This window comes from Capricornis sumatraensis, chromosome 15, assembly GCF_032405125.1.
Source record: "Capricornis sumatraensis isolate serow.1 chromosome 15, serow.2, whole genome shotgun sequence".
NCBI classification, from domain to species: domain Eukaryota; kingdom Metazoa; phylum Chordata; class Mammalia; order Artiodactyla; family Bovidae; genus Capricornis; species Capricornis sumatraensis.
Genome location: NC_091083.1, coordinates 34636360 through 34654256, shown reverse-complemented (window position 1 = coordinate 34654256; position 17897 = coordinate 34636360). Strand labels below are relative to the sequence as shown.

Genomic DNA, 17897 nt, shown 5'->3' with positions numbered 1-17897 from the left:
CCTAGTGATAAATGACACTGAGCCATCTTTTCATGTGCTGTTTGGCCATTTGTGTATCTTTTCAGAAGAAATGTTGATTTCCTTTGCCCATTGCTTAATAGGGTTACTTATTTTGTGCTGTTAAGTTGTGGGATTCTCTGTATTCTGCATGTTAACCTCTTAATCATATATATGATTTGCAAAGTTTTCACATTTTTAAGTTGCCTTTTCACGATCGATAGCGTCTCAATATATAAAAGTCTTTCATTTTGAAATAGTCCCACATACCAATTTTTTTTCTCTTTTGTTGTTTCTACTTTTGGTGTCATATCCAAGAAATCATTGTAGAATCCAAAATCATGAAGATTTTCCCCTATGTTTTTTCCTAAGAATGTTATGGTTTTAGCTCTTATATTTAGGTAGGTATTTGATTCATTTTGTATTATTTTTTTCTATATAATGTAAAGTCTGGGTCCAACTTCATTCTTTTACATGTGGATATCCAATAGTTCCCGATAGCATTTGTTGAAAGCCAGTTACTTCTTAAGCAAGGAGAGTTTTAGTGGATGTTTCCAAAGCCATTTGCTACTGTTTCAAAGGTCAGATAGGTAATGATTAAGTTGTGCATCACTTAGAGGTAGATTTTGACCTCTCACAAGTTGAAGAGTATTGAAGATCTAAGATCATTTACGTCCCTGAGGAAGAAAAAAATAATGTAGGCTTCCAGGGCAAAGAAGAAAGGCCTGAAAAGTGTAGGACAATCCACAGGTCAAAGTACAGCTGCCAGGCTTGGTTCTCCGGACTCCCACGCTGGCTGGGAGAGCAGCCTCCCTCCTTCCTGACAACCCAGGAGGCTGGTGAGGAACATGTCCTCACTTTTTCTTGGGAGTTTGGTTATTTTATTGACGTTTGCTGCATCATACAGTGAAGATGGAGGACTTGCACTGCAGAGACAAAAAAGAAATACTGACCTCCAACAGTAAGTACACACATGGATCATTTCTGCTGATGGAGTTGGGTGGTTCCTCATCAGTTTTCACAAATAACCAGATAAGCGAAGGTATAATTTTTCTAAAGAAAAAAAGTCATATTAAAAACAAATAGGGAAAAACAGTTGAGTTGATGTTTGGAAGTACCTTTTTATACACAAACTCTTCATTTATCACTTGGCAAATTAGTCAAGGATGCAGTTACTTGGAGGCATATCCAGGAAATTTGCAAATAAAGAAATGACAAGTGAGCAGGGAGAATTCAGCTGAGATGACCACAAAGCAGAGGTGTCTGCAGTCCATAGCTATTGAGTGAGAAACTTTATTCTCTAGACTTAAAAAATTGCATGTGATAATTACTGATGCATTCTCTGGCTTGGATTATGTAGGCCTCGAATGACTGCAGAGAGGGGAAACTTGGTGTTTCTTACTGGATCAGCTCAAAACATTGAATTTAGAACTGGATCCCTGGGGAAAATTAAATTAAATGATGAAGATGTCGGCGAGTGTTTCCATCAGGTAATACACTGGAAACATACTGAAGTAGTTTTGTTTATTCATACTGAAAAGGCCTATGTTAATCTGTACTTTCTTGAGCACAGGGAACATGATTGAGGCGAAACAACTCCATGTAGGAAACAATGCCCTGGGGTTAATGATGGGTACGGGAACATAGCGCCAGCAGGAAGTGGCTCACCGTGTGGACTTATGTACTCCAGCCCAGGGAAGGTGCAGAGGGTGATACTGGGGCTGCTTCACAAGGGGACCAAGGATGGAGGGGGACCACAGATAGATGTAGATGCGATCAGTTTATTTTTGCCACAGAACAGAATTGGCCAGTTATCCTCTCCTGCCTTACTGAATGTTTTCAGTGCTCATTGTTTGTTATGTCATACAGGTCTATCGATCATCATGTTAGGAGCTAGCATTTAGAGCTCATTATGGACTCTGCGCTGTGCTCAGCACTTTATGTGTATTATCTCATCTAACCCTCATGGCTGCCTATGAGGTTGGCATTATCGCTACCCCATCTGTAAGGGAGATAGAGGAACCCTCCCTACAGCAGCTCAGCAATGTATCCAAGGACATACATTAAATGGCTGAGCCAAGATTTGAAACCCAAACAGTCTCCTTCCAAGTCAGACCTCTTAAAAAGCATTCTAAACTGTTATTATAGGAAAAAAATGCAAACAGAAAATTCCTTGATACCTTATTACTGAAAGGGTAAATGGAATCATGCCATGGCTATTTTAGTCTGATGTTTATTATACATGGCATTTTTTTTTTTAAAGGCAAGGTCTTAGGGCTTGAAATAGAATACTACCCAAATTTAAACATTTTATTCTTATATACATAATTTTTTCACTAGCATTCTCTTCCTCCTTCTCTTCTCCCTTCGTTTTCTTCTCCTTTTTTTAAAAAATCAGATCCAGAAAAACAAAGATGATATTACAAACTTAAAAAGAAGTACAGTCGGTCTGCCTCAAAATATTTCTAATCAAATCCATCAGCTTGATTCCAAGGTAAGTCTGACATGCACATCCTTGGGACAAATGGGTTCTCCTTAATTCAACTTTGTAAGTAATTATTTTGCAAAAGATATACCAATTTTGTATCCTCCTTAAAAATGTCGTGTTATAATTATCAAGTTTTTGGTTAAATGACCCAGCCATAATGGAGGATGTAGAGGTGTGATGGGCAGAGGTTGGAAATCCTGTGACAAGAGCTTGTGGCATAAGTTGGCTCTGCTCATGTTCGGATAGCCACCTCCCTATTGATGAGGTGGATGGGTCACCATCGCTCAGGAAAATTCCCAGGGTCACCATGCACAGACAGTCAATGAATCAACTTATCATTGTGTTGTACTTCTGTTTTAAAAATATCCATGCAATGGAAGAGAGAAGGAAGGAAGGGAAGCCTGGAGGGGAGAGAAAAGAGGAGGGGAAAGGCAATTAGACAAGGAGCAAACAGATAAAGTGAAGGCACTAGGGAATAGGTAACAGAGTAACATGGCACATGATGAGCTTTTGCACCGACTAATGGATGTTTTCTCTTCCCAACTGCTAGCTTGTGGATCTTGAGAGAAAACTCCAAAGCTTACAGCAGGTAAGTCCTATAACTACTAGATAGCCAACATCTTTCACTGAAAATACACTAGAATCACTGATGGAGCTGGTATTCTTTTTTTTTATTATTTCATTTATTTATGTTGGCTGTGCTGGGTCTTTGTTGCTACATGGGCCTTTCTCTAGTTGCAGGGAGCTGGAGGCTACTCTCTAGTTGTGGTATGCAGACTTCTCACTTTGATGGCTTCTTTGTTGCAGAGCTAGGGCTCTAGGGTGTGAGGGCTTCAGAAGTCATGGCACATGGGCTTAGCTGCATGTGCCGTGGCACGTGGCATGTGGGAATCTTCCCAGACCAGGGATCGAACCTGTGTGTCCTGCATTGGCAGGCAGATCCTTTACCACTGAGCCATCAGGGAAGACCAAATAGAGCCAGTATCCTTAAGGTGAATGGATGATAAATATCAAGGGCTTTGCTCTTCCCATAATTTAATTCTTATCACAATCAAAAACAGTTTTATCATGGGCATGTAGTCCATGGGGTCGCTAAGAGTCGGACACGACTGAGCGACTTCACTTTCACTTTTCACTTTCATGCATTGGAGAAGGAAATGGCAACCCAGTCCAGTGTTCTTGTCTTGAGAATCCCAGGGATGGGGGAGCCTGGTGGCCTGCCATCTATGGGGTCACAGGGGGTCCGACACGACTGAAGTGACTTAGCAGTAGCAGCAGCAGTTGATTTACAATGTTATGTTAGTTTCTGCCGTACAGTAAAGTGAATCAGTTGTATGTGTATATATATACTCTTTTTAGATTCTTTTCCCATTTAGGCCCTTACAGAGTATTGAGTAGAGTTCTCTGTGCTATACAGTAGGTCTTTATTAGCTATCTATTTTATATATATTAATGACAGTGTGTATATATCAATCCCAATCTCCCAATTATCCCTACCCGTCTTTCCCTCCTGGTAACCATAAGATTGTTTTCTTCATCTGTGAGTCTATTTCTGATTTGTAAGTAAGGTCATTTAATTCTCATCACACGTCATGCTTCCCAGGACACATGAGGAAAGTGGGTCTCAGAGAGATGAAGCTCACTGAGCATGTGAAGTCCTCTGACTCTCAGTTCAGCTGTCCGTGTGCTCTTCCTCTTTGGCTATCACTTTTTTAACCATGTAATGACCACCCAACTTGCTTATTCTGGCATCCAGGACTCAGTTTTCAAAGGGCTCACATTTTCTCTTAACATTGAACTTAGAGTCTAGGCTGTATCTCAGAATGTTCCAGATCTTAAAGTATATCGGCTGGTGATTAAATTTGAACAATTTCTAAGAATAAACCATCCATAAATTTACTGCATGCTTGTAACTTTAGATTTCTTATCCCTTTCGTAGGGAGCTGATATTTTTAAGACTTTCAAGGGAGCCATAACCTTCCACACAGAGAAATGCATAGAAAGTCCCCATATTTAAAATTTTGAATAAAAGTAAGAGGATTCCAGGTTCAGAGTCCCTGCTCTCATATTCTTGGTCTGTTTTTGATTATTCTTCAAATGTCCTCTACTCTGTTGTTTTAATTTTGGTGGACACGTTTGCACATTCCTTTTCCTGGCTTTGCTAAGAAATTGCCCTTTCTGCCTTTATCTTCTTAGAGAGTAGTTGAATAAATGAAAATGAGCAAGACAAACACTAGTTCTCTATCTCCTAGAGTGTTTCTTTATTCCTGCCAAAGGTCAAGAACTGGAGGCCATAGTCCAGTTAACTGGGACTGGCCTCCCTCTGCCCATCCCCCCAGGAAGAGTTTTTAGTGATTCTGGAGTAGAAACGCCTCCATGCCTTTGGATGCCGTTTCCTACTGTCTTTCTCCTGACTGCTCACTGACTATTTACTGCTGGGTCCCCATGCGCTTCTGAGCTTTTAATTCCTAGACAATGTTGTCTTACATGCCAGAGAAACCTCTAATGAGTTTGTGGTTAATTTTCTTAACAGTGTCCTTTGATGAACAGGACTAATTGTGGTACTGGCACAGAGAGAGACAGAAAAATGAAAGAAAACAGAGTCCAGAAGGAGACTGCCAAATGTATGGGCACCTGACTTATCACAAAGGTGGAGAGAGAATAGGCTTTGCTTCACATGGTGCTGAATCAGCTTGCCATTCTCTGCTGTCAGTTTCATCTGCAAACAGAGGGAACAGACTTGATTTTCTCTCTGAGAAAATCAAATATTTCAGCAAATATTTTTCAAAAATGTAAAGAATAAATTGCCCCATTTTAGTTTTTAAAAATGAGAATTAGACTAACATTAGGTGAAATTAATGGGATAGCTGTCCTTGCATAATCACTTGTCCTCTCTAAAGATGTTTTCTCTGCCCCAAAGGCATTTCAAAGCTTACAAGGTGGGAACTAGTAGCTGACCTAGGGTAGGATTCCCCAGGTTCCATAGACAAAGGCAGGTCTCTGTGTATGACTCTGATCTGAAAACAGTCATGTGAGCATGAGGCTGGAGGGTGTATTTAAGCCTCAGGCCACATGTCCCACAAAGGGTCTTGGAGTGAAAAGAGTTCAGTCATCTCAACCCAGGGGAGGAGTGTGGGGGCAGCAAAGATGATCATATTTCAAATGCTTATCTGGAGGTATCAAAGAGAAGAACAACAGCAAAAGACCCGGAATTTCCATTTTATTTTCTTAGGAATTTCCATGTGACTGCCACACCCACATCTTGACTCTTGCCACCATCATACGTTTGTCAGGTGAACAGTGTTTTTTCAGAGAGCAGAGTGAGAACTCTCACCCCTCACTTTTGCCTCACCCATCCGTGGTTAAATGCACGTTAGTAGTGAAGGAATATGGATAGGGCTTGATAATAGTCAACACTTTCTGGTTTCTCACAATGGAGTTGACAGGAAGAAGCATTTACATAATGGATTTAAAGTCTGGAGGAAGACCCCCCCCCCCGCCCCTGACTGACCAGGAGTAAAATGTGGTTTGGTGTACACACCTGCTCTAAAACGTGGAAAGTACGACTGTCTCGCTAACCATCCTGCCTTTGTTTCAGACACTGGACAGGAAAGCTTGCAGCAGCAATCCCTGCCAGCACGGCGGAACCTGCCTCAACCTCCCCGATTCCTTTTTTTGTATGTGTCCCTCACAGTGGAAGGTGAGTCACCTAGCCGTTGGTTAAAAATGATGATGAGTCAGCATCAGTGGTTTCCTTGGAATCCTCCAGACCTGTTTAATTCTCCATCCAAAGTTTCTAGGATTCTGTGGTCTCCTGAGTCAGAATGAATGACACCAGATATGCCAAGATGCAAATAGCGGCCAGCATGATTCTGTCACCATTGAATCCTGAGCCATCTTAAGGGGGAATTTGCTGGACTAGATGCTACATGCTGTTTTGGCCAGCATGAGTTTAAATTGCTCAGCATAACTAAATGAATCTTAATGTAGCCTGTGCATTTTCCTGCCCTTTTCTATTAATAATGAAAACATTCCTGACATGCGCACCCAGAAGAAATTAAGTGACTATTCCTAGGCAGAGCTCCACAGTAAGATGAAGAGTAGTCCGCATAAGGATTCTTCTCCTGTGACTGGTATGATCTCTGAAGAGCTCTTTGGCTCTGTTAGGCCACACCCGAGTTGTAGAGGAAGGGTGACTGGAGATGAGTTTTAATTTTATCATATTTAGCTTGACCGAGGATGACTTTACTGTCTGTTTGTAAATCCTTGAACATGCTGTGTGACTATTGGCCCAGATGCCTTTGCGACCTGTGACACCTCACTTTGCGCTTTATTTAAACGCAGGGTCCTCTGTGCTCTGTTGATGTTAATGAATGTGAGATTTACTCAGGGACACCCTTGGGCTGCCAAAATGGAGCCACATGTATAAACACAGCAGGGAGTTACAGGTAACTTTTTTCTTTCCTTTCCTTTTTTTTTTTTTAAACCAATAAACATTTATTTTTCATACTCACAGGTCTGCATATAAGCCATGGTGGCTCCACTTCAGTTTGGTTTGGTTTGTGAGTCTCTTTCTTACACCAGGGCTAGAGGTGCCCCAAGCTGCTGGAGGAATGTTCTTCTTAAGTCCAAGGTCAAAAGCCCCCAGAGAGTTAAACAGAAATGTGTAAAATCACCTAAAGCTAAAGCTCCAAACTCAATGTCACTTTTGCCTGCTTGTTGTTGTTTAAATTAGGGTGTGTTTTTGAAGGACTAAGACATCCCCTGGTTAACAGTATCCAAGGTTAAGTGCCTATATTACCCACAAAACTAGCTGTTCTCTAGGGAAGTCACGTGGTGTTTATCTAACATACGCAGAGCTGTTTCCTTAGGTGGAGAAAACCTTGTGTGACCTCAACTCTCACCCCATGAAGAAACCTGTTCTCTGAGGAACAGGAAGGAGCCTGGTGGTGTAGAGTGAGGATGGCCCGGGGCAAGACAAGGCAGAGGGGTTAGTAGAAGTCAAACCGTGGAGGGGATAGCCATGGGAGAGCCTCATGTAGAAGACGGACAACCTGCCCCCCTCTCCCCTCCCCCGCCACCCCCCACAGTCAGTAGCTGAGAGAGCTGATAGAAACAGTCAGGACTTCTCCATTCAAGCACTGTGCACAATGTCCACCGTAACCAGAGCAGAGTGAACCGAGTTTTCTTCACATGGATAATCCTCATTGTCTCTCTTCAGTTAGTCATCAGGCCCCTCACCGTATTCGTCTCCCTGCTCCCATCCGCCATCTTTTCTTCTGATTGACTCTGTCACAGGGCTCATCTGCAGCATTCTCCTGCTCAAATCAGGCATCACCCTCCACAGGAAAACTTCCCTTCTCTTACAAAGCTGACTTGGGCATCACATGCCTCCATGTTCCCATCAAACTCTAGGGATATTGGTCTGTCAAGTGACACTGACTGATGTACTATCTTGTTAAGTAATTAAGTCCAAAAACGTATGGCAGATCAATAACAAGCTTCGGTTTCTGTAGTTCCTTAAAATCACTTAAAAAAAAATCTCTAGACATTGTCTTTCCCCATATTTTGGTGGGTCTCCTATATTCTGTGATTATTAAGAGATAAAGAAAGAAATGGGTTCTGTTGTGACAGAATCTCTGTTTTATCTTACTGGAATCAGGAGCAGCTATTCACTCTTTTCCAGTATCCCTGCTGTCATATTCTTCAGTTCCCTTATAACAACCCATTCTGTCCTTCCCAGCAAAAAAGAGTGCATGAATTTTGTTTTTGACCTTGTCATTTATTAGCACACTATATTCTTAAAAAGCAACCACAATCTTTTTCTTTTATTGTTGTTCCTTTAACTCTTTTACTATGATCTTAAAAGTTTTTCCTCATTGCAAGTTACAGATTTAACTCATTCCAGCTTTTGGTGGATATGTCTTTCAGTTTCAATATCCTGCACATTGTACATCTCTGATGTCAGTGAAGTATTATGTTATTAAAGAGCTTTTTGTTCTCCAAATTTTATTTCTCCTTTAAAAGAACCCCCTGATCCCTGTTTTGATAAATACTCAAAATTGGATCCAGAATGCAAGTCTAATCTTTCAGTACCTTGAAAGCATTATCTCCTGATTTCTATTTATGAGCATTTATCAGTGAAAACTGCTGCTTGGAGAGAACTCTGGCAAATGATTCCTAGCATGGATCGTTCCCATGTTTCTGACATCGAGGAATGTCCTGGAGATTAGTTCTCACTCTCTCTCCCTTTATCATCCCTGTCTTCTGGAGTCTTGCAAGCCAGCAAAATAACAAACGTGCATCGGGGAGGAAAGATCCATAGATCAAGACAAAATTGTTTTTCCTTCCAGGACAAATTTGCCTTTTTACCCCTGAAAATGGCAATGAAAAAAAAGGTTAAAAATTTTTGTTGTTGTTGTTTGTTTTCTTGACATGGTATGTGGCATCTTAGTACCTCAACCAGGGATCAAACCCATCCTCCCTGCAGTGGAAGCGTGGAGTCTTAACTACTGGACTTCCAGGGAAGTCATGAAAAGAAAATTTTTAACACAATTATTGCCTGCATGTCAGAGGTTAATTTTTCCAGATAGAAATGAGAAGGAAGGAGGGAGGAAAAGAGGGAGAGAGAGAGAAAGAGAATGCACATGAGCAAGCGAGTGAGCAAGAGAGAAAGAACAATTTTACTTGTTGAGAGTTGCCTAAATGGCAGATTAAACTTGGTAGAGGAGTACTGAATTATTCCCTTGCACAATCCTATCAGAGAAAACCAAGGATTGATTGTGCTGACTCTGGAAATGATTTGGGTTTCTAGTTTTTGCCCGCCACAGGTTCCCTGGAGGACGTTAGGGGGCACAGCGTTTAATCTGGTTTCTTCTTGCTGTGGGGATAGTGTGTGAAGCCTCAAGAATTCCAGCTGATTATCTCTGACCTGAATACTCTCATTCAGGCATATCGTGAAGACTTTTTGAAGGAAAAAAAGAAAATAGAAACGTGTATATGAGCGTAAGATTAAAAGATTGTTTTGTGGAATCTATGTGGAATGAAACAGAGCCCTTCGATACTTTCTCGAGTTCTGTTCATTGTGGGAGGTTAAGTCTTTGTTAATCAGTAGCTTCCTTGAGATTAGAAACTCCTTCAGGAAACTTCTGGGAACAGTTGCTGAAGACGGACTTGAGCCCTTGTTGAATAATCTGCAGTGGGCAGTTTATTAAATCTGCTCTGGATTTGCAGCCTCCTTCAGTCCCTAACTCTTGGAATCCATTACTTGTGGGAGACAAAGGAGTCTTTATTTAAAGGGATTAATAACTTTTATTGGTAAAGACCTTTGAAAGATAAAAAGTGAAAGTGAAAGTGAAGTTGCTCAGTCCTGTCCAACTCTTTTTGACCCCATAGACTGTAGCCTACCAGGCTCCTCTGTCGTGGGATTTTCCAGGCAATAGTACTGGAGCAGATTGCCATTTCCTTCTCCAGGGGATCTTCCCGACCCAGGGATCGAACCCAGGTCTCCCGCATTGTAGACAGACACTTTATCATCTGAGCCATCAAAAGATAAAGTGCTATGCAAATACTAGTTCACTGAAAGCCCCATTTCACAGAAAAAATTCTGATAAAAATTCTCTTATTTTTTTAAACTTTTGATTTTATTTTGGAGTATAGCTAATTAACAATGTTGTGATAGTTTCAGGTGGACAGCAAAGGGACTCAGACATTTACATGTACTCAGCCATGTACATGTATCCATTCTCCCCCTAAACTAAAAATTGATTTTTGGAATCATGAGAGTACAGCAAGGACAACCACTGTTGGTTTCCTCCAACTCCTGGGGCTCCCAATCTTTTTCCAAGTGGTCAGGCAGCTAACCCATAATATTTTGCCACTGCTCAATATGTTTTTACCTCTTTATTCTGAAGAATTGGTTCTTACTGTTTCCTGCTGACTGTGGGTTTAAAACAGCCCATGGGATCCACATTTGCCTGCATAGATGGTGCATGTTATATACTTCCAGCTTGGATCTAGAAGGCTTTATAGAAAAAAAGAAGTTAAGTTTGTTTGTTTTTTCTCCAGGAATGCAATGGTGATTATCGTATTTTATTTTACTTATTTTCATTTTTATCACTAGTGGGTTTTAAAATAGGGAGAGCTTAAATGATGAGAATCATCTGGTTTTAGCTCAGATGGAATGGAGTTAGGTATAAAGCATATGACCTCTTTTAGTTAGTCAGTTATATTAATATTGAACCATGGGCTCTAACGCAAGTTAAACTATGACCATGGAAGTATGTGTGACCTTGTCTCAATGGCCAAATGTACTTGCAGTGTTTTTCAAGACAGAAAAGCTCCCCCGCTTTTTTTTATACTGGAACCAAATCAGCAACAGAAAGTCATTACAAAAGTTACTTCTTCAAGAGGGCATAAAATTCACTACTCTGTTTCTTTAAGGGCATATCTAGACACCCTGAGAATTTATTAATACATTTTACATGTAAGCACTGTTGTGTTAAAAGATATATAAAAAGGGAAAGTATTCAACTAACTCTCCCTTTCAGAAGGTGGGAATGTGATGTGGAAAAACAGTAGTACAAGAGTAACACTATCTTAGGTGTAAATTTATCTTCTGCCAATTGCTAATCCCGTGCCTTGGGCAATTTGAACCTTGCCAATAAAATGGGATTAAAAATGCTTGTCTTTAAGTATCATACTGAGGAAATTGCTAATGTATCTGGCTTTCTTCTTCCTTTCAACTTTCCACTTCTCACCTTGCTCTTGTTGAGTCACTAAATTGTGTCCGACTCTATAAGTTGTGTCTGACTCTTTACAACCCCATGGACTACAGCACACCAGGCTTTCCTGTCCTTCACAATCTCCTGAAGTTTGCTCGATTCATGTCCATTGACTTGGGGATGCTATCTAACCATATCATCTTCTGTTGCTTCATCATCTCTTCTCCTCTTGCCCTCAATCTTTCCCAGCATCAAGGTCTTTTCCAATGAGTTGGCTCTTCGCCATAGTATTGGAGCTTCTCACCTTATCTAAACTTAAATGAGAGAAGTATACTTGTAGCTGTTTAGGGAAACCTTGGGCCTTAGAAAGCATCACTACGAACAAAGCTAGTGGAGGTGATGGAATTCCAGTTGAGCTGTTTCAAATCCTAAAAAATAATGCTGTGAAAGTGCTGCACTCAATATGCCAGCAAGTTTGGAAAACTCAGCAGTGGCCACAGGACTGGAAAAGGTCCGTTTTCATTCCAATCCCAAAGAAAGGCAATGCCAAAGAATGCTCAAACTACCAAACAGTTGCACTCATCTCACATGCTGGTAAAGTAATGCTCAAAATTCTCCAAGCCAGACTTCAGCAATACGTGAACCATGAACTGCCTGATGTTCAAGCTGGTTTTAGAAAAGGCAGAGGAACCAGAGATCAAATTGCCAACATCCGCTGGATCATGGAAAAAGCAAGAGAGTTCCAGAAAAACATCTATTTCTGCTTTATTGACTATGCCAAAGCCTTTGACTGTGTGGATCACAATAAACTGTGGAAAATTCTGAAAGAGATGGGAATACCAGACCACCTAACCTGCCTCTTGAGAAATCTGTATGCAGGTCAGGAAGCAACAGTTAGAACTGGACATGGAACAACAGACTGGTTCCAAATAGGAAAAGGAGTACGTCAAGGCTTTATATTGTCACCCTGCTTATTTAACTTCTATGCAGAGTGTATCATGAGAAATGCTGGACTGGAAGAAACACAAGCTGGAATCAAGATTGCCGGGAGAAATATCAATAACCTCAGAGATGCGGATGACACCACCCTTATGGCAGAAAGTGAAGAGGAACTAAAAAGTCTCTTGATGAAAGTGAAAGAGGAGAGTTAAAAAGTTGGCTTAAAGCTCAACATTCAGAAAACGAAGATCATGGCATCTGGTCCCATCACTTCATGGGAAATAGATGGGGAAACAGTAGAAATAGTGTCAGACTTTATTTTTCTGGGCTCCAAAATCACTGCAGATGGTGACTGCAGCCATGAAATTAAAGGATGCTTACTCCTTGGAAGAAAAGTTATGACCAACCTAGATAGTATATTCAGAAGCAGAGACATTACTTTGCCGACTAAGGTCCATCTAGTCGAGGCTATGGTTTTTCCTGTGGTCATCTATGGATGTGAGAGTTGGACTGTGAAGAAGGCTGAGCGCTGAAGAATTGATGCGTTTGAACTGTGATGTTGGAGAAGACTCTTGAGAGTCCCTTGGACTGCAAGGAGATCCAACCAGTCCATTCTGAAGGAGATCAACCCTGGGATTTCTTTGGAAGGAATGATGTTAAAGCTGAAACTCCAGTACTTTGGCCACCTCATGCGAAGAGTTGACTTATTGGAAAAGACTCTGATGCTGGGAGAGATTGGGGGCAGGAGGAGAAGGGGACGACCCAGGATGAGATCGCTGGATGGCATCACGGACTCGATGGACGTGAGTCTGAGTGAACTCCAGGAGATGGTGATGGACAAGGAGGCCTGGCGTGCTGCGATTCATGGGGTCGCAAAGAGTCGGACAGGACTGAGCGACTGAACTGAATTGAACTGAACTGTAGGATTAAAATTTACTCCTCTCCGAATGACAATAGCAAGGGAGAAGGAAGAGAGAGATAAAGAGGGAGGATTTAACTGCAGGTCCTTGAACCAATATGTTTGCTCAACTCTCCAGCCCTTTTCCAATAATAAAGCATTTAGTGATAAGGTAAACACAATTTTCTGAGCACTTCCTGCAGGAAAATGCCTTTAGACCCCAAGGTGAAAATAGAGCTCATAGCTTGACACTATTAATTTACAAGAAACTGAGGTAGAGGGAGTTATTATTACATTGTCTCAGGTGAAGAGTTAACAGGTAGCATCAAGATTTAAACCGAGGCAGTCTTGAATACTCAGACTTCTCATGCATCAGAGACTCAGAAAGCTAGTAATAGTTGGTTTAAAGATTAAAAAATTTTTTTTTGGTGAGTGGAGATGCTGGTAAAATAAACTTTTAGCAAGGAAGCCACCAGGATCAAATCCTCACATATGCGAAGAAATGGTCTAAGTCCTATTATCTCCAAGTGTCTAATTAAATTCTCAGAATGCTCTGTATAAGGATGGGAGAGTGAATGAGGAAGGGAAGAGAATATGAGAGGGGAAGTATGGAAAATGAGAAGAAGATAAATAGCTATGGGTAAGGAATGAGTAATTGAATTCCTTTTTAAGTTTAATCATGTATTGCTATTAATCTCTGACCTTGTCTTAATGAGAAAGGCAACCTTGGAATGTTCAGAAATGTAATTTATTAATGGAACAGCTTTTACTCAATTATATATTGATGTTGTGAGTTGCAGGGCTTCTCAGGTGGTGCTAATGATAAAGAACTCGCCTGCCAATGCAGGAGATATAAGAGACACGGGTTTGATCCCTGGGTTGGGAAGATCTCCTGGAGCAGAGCACGGCAACCCACTCCAGTACTTTTGCTTCAAGAATCCCATGCACAGAGGAGCCTTGGTAGGCTACAGTCCATAGGGTCACAAAGAGTGGGACATAACTGAAGCAACTTAGCATGCACACATGTTGTGAATTGCATGGGATATACTTACAACAAAAAAGTATTTATCTGAAATCCAAATTTTATCCTATATCTTTATTTGCTGGATCTGGCAGCCCTACTTGGTTAGCCTGAATGGTATTCACCACATTCTTAACTCTCCATTTCCAGCCACATTCATTGATCTCTTTCTTCCTTAAAACCTCAAAGATGCCACCCAGCAGTTGTTTCTGGGGCCTCCATGGCTACACCAAGTTCTGTGCCCAGAGTGAGGCCCCTGGTGCTTCTCTAACAGCCAAACTCTCCTTTCCCTTGCTGCCAGTCACATGTTTGCTTTTACCCATGGACATCAGCTGAGCTTTTTGTGCCTCAACGTGTATTTTTGAAAAATTAATTAATTAATTAATGGCTGTGCTGGGTCTTCATTGCTGTGCTTTCTCCAGTTGCAACGAGTGGGGACTGCTCTCTAGTTGCAGTGGAGGTCTTCTCATTACAGTGGCTTCTCTTGTTGCAGAGCACAGGCTCTAGGCACTCAGGCTTCAGTCGTTGTGGTGCACAGGCTTAGTTGCTCCGAGGCATGTGGGATCTTCCCAGACCATGGATCCAACCCCGTGTCCCCTGCATTGGCAGGCAGATTCTTAACAGCTGGGGGGAGTCCTCAACACATATCACTAAAAGAGCTTCCTTACGTGGTAGAGTGACCCCTTTTCCAGAACACTCAGAAACTAGTTCACAGTCCATGGCCACACAGGTCCTCGTTCCTTGACTCTGACCCTTGGCCCCAGTGGCCAACGCAGTTCAAGTCAGGCAAACGGTGCCAACCAGACCTGACTCTCACCCCATCAGCTGTGCTCAGACACGTGTAAATGAGCTCTGTGACTTCTCTGCCTCTTCCCTTTTCCACAGCTGCTGTCTCACATCATCCATATTCTCTCTGAAACTGCAGGGCAGATATAAAACTAACTTAGCAACTTTAAGGTTGCAATGGTTTAAAACAACTTTTGTTCAGTCTCTAAGTCATGTATGACTCTTTGTGATGCCATGAACTGCAACATGCCAGGGTTCCCTGTCCTTCACTATCTCTTGGAGTTTGCTCAAACTCATGTCCATTGAGTCAGTGATACCATCCAACCATCTCATTCTCTATCAACCCTCTTCTCCTCCTGCTGTCAATCTTTACTAGCATCAAGATCTTTTCCAAAAGAGTCAGCTCTTTGCATCAAGTGGTCAAAGTATTGGAGCTTCATCTTCAGCATCAGTCTTTCCAATGGATATTCAGGGTTGATCTCCTTTAGGATTGACTGTCCCTTACTGTCCAAGGAACTCACAAGAGTCTTCTCCAGCACCACAGTTCAAAAACATCAATTCTTCAGTGCTCAGCTTTCTTCTTGGTCCAACTCTCACATCTGTACATGATTACTGAAAAAACCATAGCTTTGATTATATGGACATTTGTTGGCAAAGTGATGTCTCTGCTTTTTAACATGCTGTCTAGGTTTGTCATAGCCTTTCTTCCAAGGAGCAAGCCTTGTTTGTTTGATTATTACTGAATTGAAATCTCAGGACAAAACAACTAGGTTAGCTTAGGTGTTATGTAATAAATACATCTTGTGAGTGGCTATGAAAGAACTGTTACTATGTTAACTTATCTCTTATGGAGAGAAGAAATGTGGCCTTTGCAAATGATTATCATAATCAAAGGTTCTGAGATGTGGATATACCACTGCTTATGGGGTTATACAAACCTAGAGTATATTCGAGAATTTACTCATTTGGTCAAGGTCACCTGTCCTTACTGGAGGAGCCAGCTGGGTGGCCGATGAATGGATGTGATGATCTCTACCATCCTGAATGAACTCTATCCCCCTTAGTTCATAGTTGTCTGACCTTTGACAGTGCTGTTTGACCTGATAGCAAAAGAATTTATAGAGGTAGTTGTGCCCTCTCATCTTGTATTTGAGATGACAGCACATTTACTCAATCTGCCACTTCAAGAGGAGCAGAGTGACTTTATTCTAAGACTCCAGCCAGTAAATCTGGTTTTCTGGTTTATGATTCTATGTGCATATCACTGACCTGCAATCAGAATTATTATTAATTTTTTAACTGATGCCAAGAAACAGGTCCTGAGTTGTGCTTTGTGTGACCAACAGTTGTCTCTGCTCACCTGAGACCCACGGCCCCCAGTGTGCATCCAAATATGATGACTGTGAGGGGGGTTCCAAGGTGCGCTGCGTCCACGGCATCTGTGAGGATCTGGTCCGAGTCAAGGCTGGAGAGGTGGGTCCCTTCTAGAGTGGGCCCCCTCGGGGATGGCGGGGGAGGCTGTTTATTAGTTCCTCAGTCTCTGTAGCTGTGTGTGTACGCACAGGATCCTGTGGGGCTGCAGAGGGGTATATTCGAGAATTTACCTGCCCTTCAGCTGGGCTCAGATGAGGAAGGTGATGAGGGTTGTTCATAAGTAAGCAGAAAATGGATCCAGAGGCTGATTTCATTAAATTACTCATGTTTTTATTATTTGCCCATGACTCTTGCTGTGAGACATGACCTTGTGAGTTTTAACAATGACAAGATATGGAAACACAAAAGTCCTGCCCTTGTTTGTGACATTCAGTTTTAAGGAGCCTGCATTTGTCCTGGCCCCTGACCCCCTTTGAGCCCACTTCTCTAAGTATCCCTTGTGCTGACCTTGATTCCTGGCCCAGAGGTCATCCAGCCCTGGCCCAACTGGCCCTCCTTGAGACCTTCAGGTATTTATTTTTAGTTATTGTTGTTGTTGTTGTTTTTTCCCTGCCTATGTGATGGAAAAATGTTCCCTTCCAGCCATGGTGGGAGGGTAGTATGTGTGTGACCTTCAAAAAGGAAACAAACAGAATTGATTTTCCAAGGTCTGTGACTACATGGATGTTTTTCCCTCTAAAAGCAGGCTGAGCTTATTGACTTTAATTATATTGACTCACAGCTCTTGATTGTTGTTGCTTTTTTCCAGGCATCTTTGGGGGCAAATTATAGGTTTCCCTTACTCTGAAATAAAGCCGTTTCTCTTTTTGCATGGTCTGGTCTAAATGCTTACTCATGTAGGAAGAAAAGAGAAGCCACTCAATTGGTCTCATGGAAATGAACATTAGAGGAGGAATCAGTTGAGGGCTCAGTGAGGTTTTTCAAAGGCTTCTTTTGCTCATTCTGCTGACTTCCTGACTTCACACCTTTGTCGCTCTTCCAGCCTGAGTACAGCTGCATCTGTGATGCTGGGTGGAAGGCCCCGTCGAATAGCACGGCCTGTACGCTGGATGTAGATGAGTGCAACCTCTGGCCTGCACCTTGCTCAGAACTTGTGCAGTGTTTCAACACCCCGGGATCCTTCTATTGTGGGGCCTGCCCCACAGGTATGTGGGTGTGTCCCCTCCTGGGCTCAGGTGCCAGGCTCCCCATGCCTGTCAAGCAAGATGGCAGGACCAATTTCCTTTCACTGCCGAGGGATAAGAAAGCTGTTTTCAGGATGCCTTCCAATCCAGTTTCATCTAACTGCTGCAGCAGTTCAGTCAAAGAAATGGGTGGTTTGTCCCAAAGAGTGGTAGAGTTGAGTGGCACGGCCAGGATTTCTGTAGAGTTTGGGAGGTGAGTCATTTTATTGCTGTGGCCATGACCTTGATTAGATTTGAGATCAAAAGACACGTGCTCTGGTCCCTCCTTTCATTCAAGCCAGCTGTTTGTAAACTTGGGCAAATGGTTTGATCTCTGAGTGTGTTCACTAGTGTAGAGTAAGGGAGGTAGAGAAGGCAAGGTTCGGAAAAGAACGAGACCGGCACTTTACAGGAATAGATCACCTTTAATGAGGCGAGCGGAGAAGGC

The 17897-nt window shown here is 42.0% G+C and overlaps 1 protein-coding gene across 1 annotated transcript in view; it reads left to right on the top strand.

Moving 5' to 3' along the window:
* Positions 1–842: 842 nt before the first annotated feature.
* Positions 843–17897, top strand: part of CUBN (cubilin) — a 272488-nt gene continuing 255433 nt past the window's right edge. Inside the window, exons 1-8 of the mRNA XM_068987509.1 lie at positions 843–958; positions 1358–1487; positions 2396–2491; positions 3036–3074; positions 6084–6185; positions 6830–6933; positions 16199–16325; positions 17269–17431. Of these exons, the coding sequence (XP_068843610.1) occupies positions 846–958; positions 1358–1487; positions 2396–2491; positions 3036–3074; positions 6084–6185; positions 6830–6933; positions 16199–16325; positions 17269–17431 (874 nt within the window). The 5' untranslated portion in view covers positions 843–845. The remainder of the gene's footprint in view (positions 959–1357; positions 1488–2395; positions 2492–3035; positions 3075–6083; positions 6186–6829; positions 6934–16198; positions 16326–17268; positions 17432–17897) is intronic.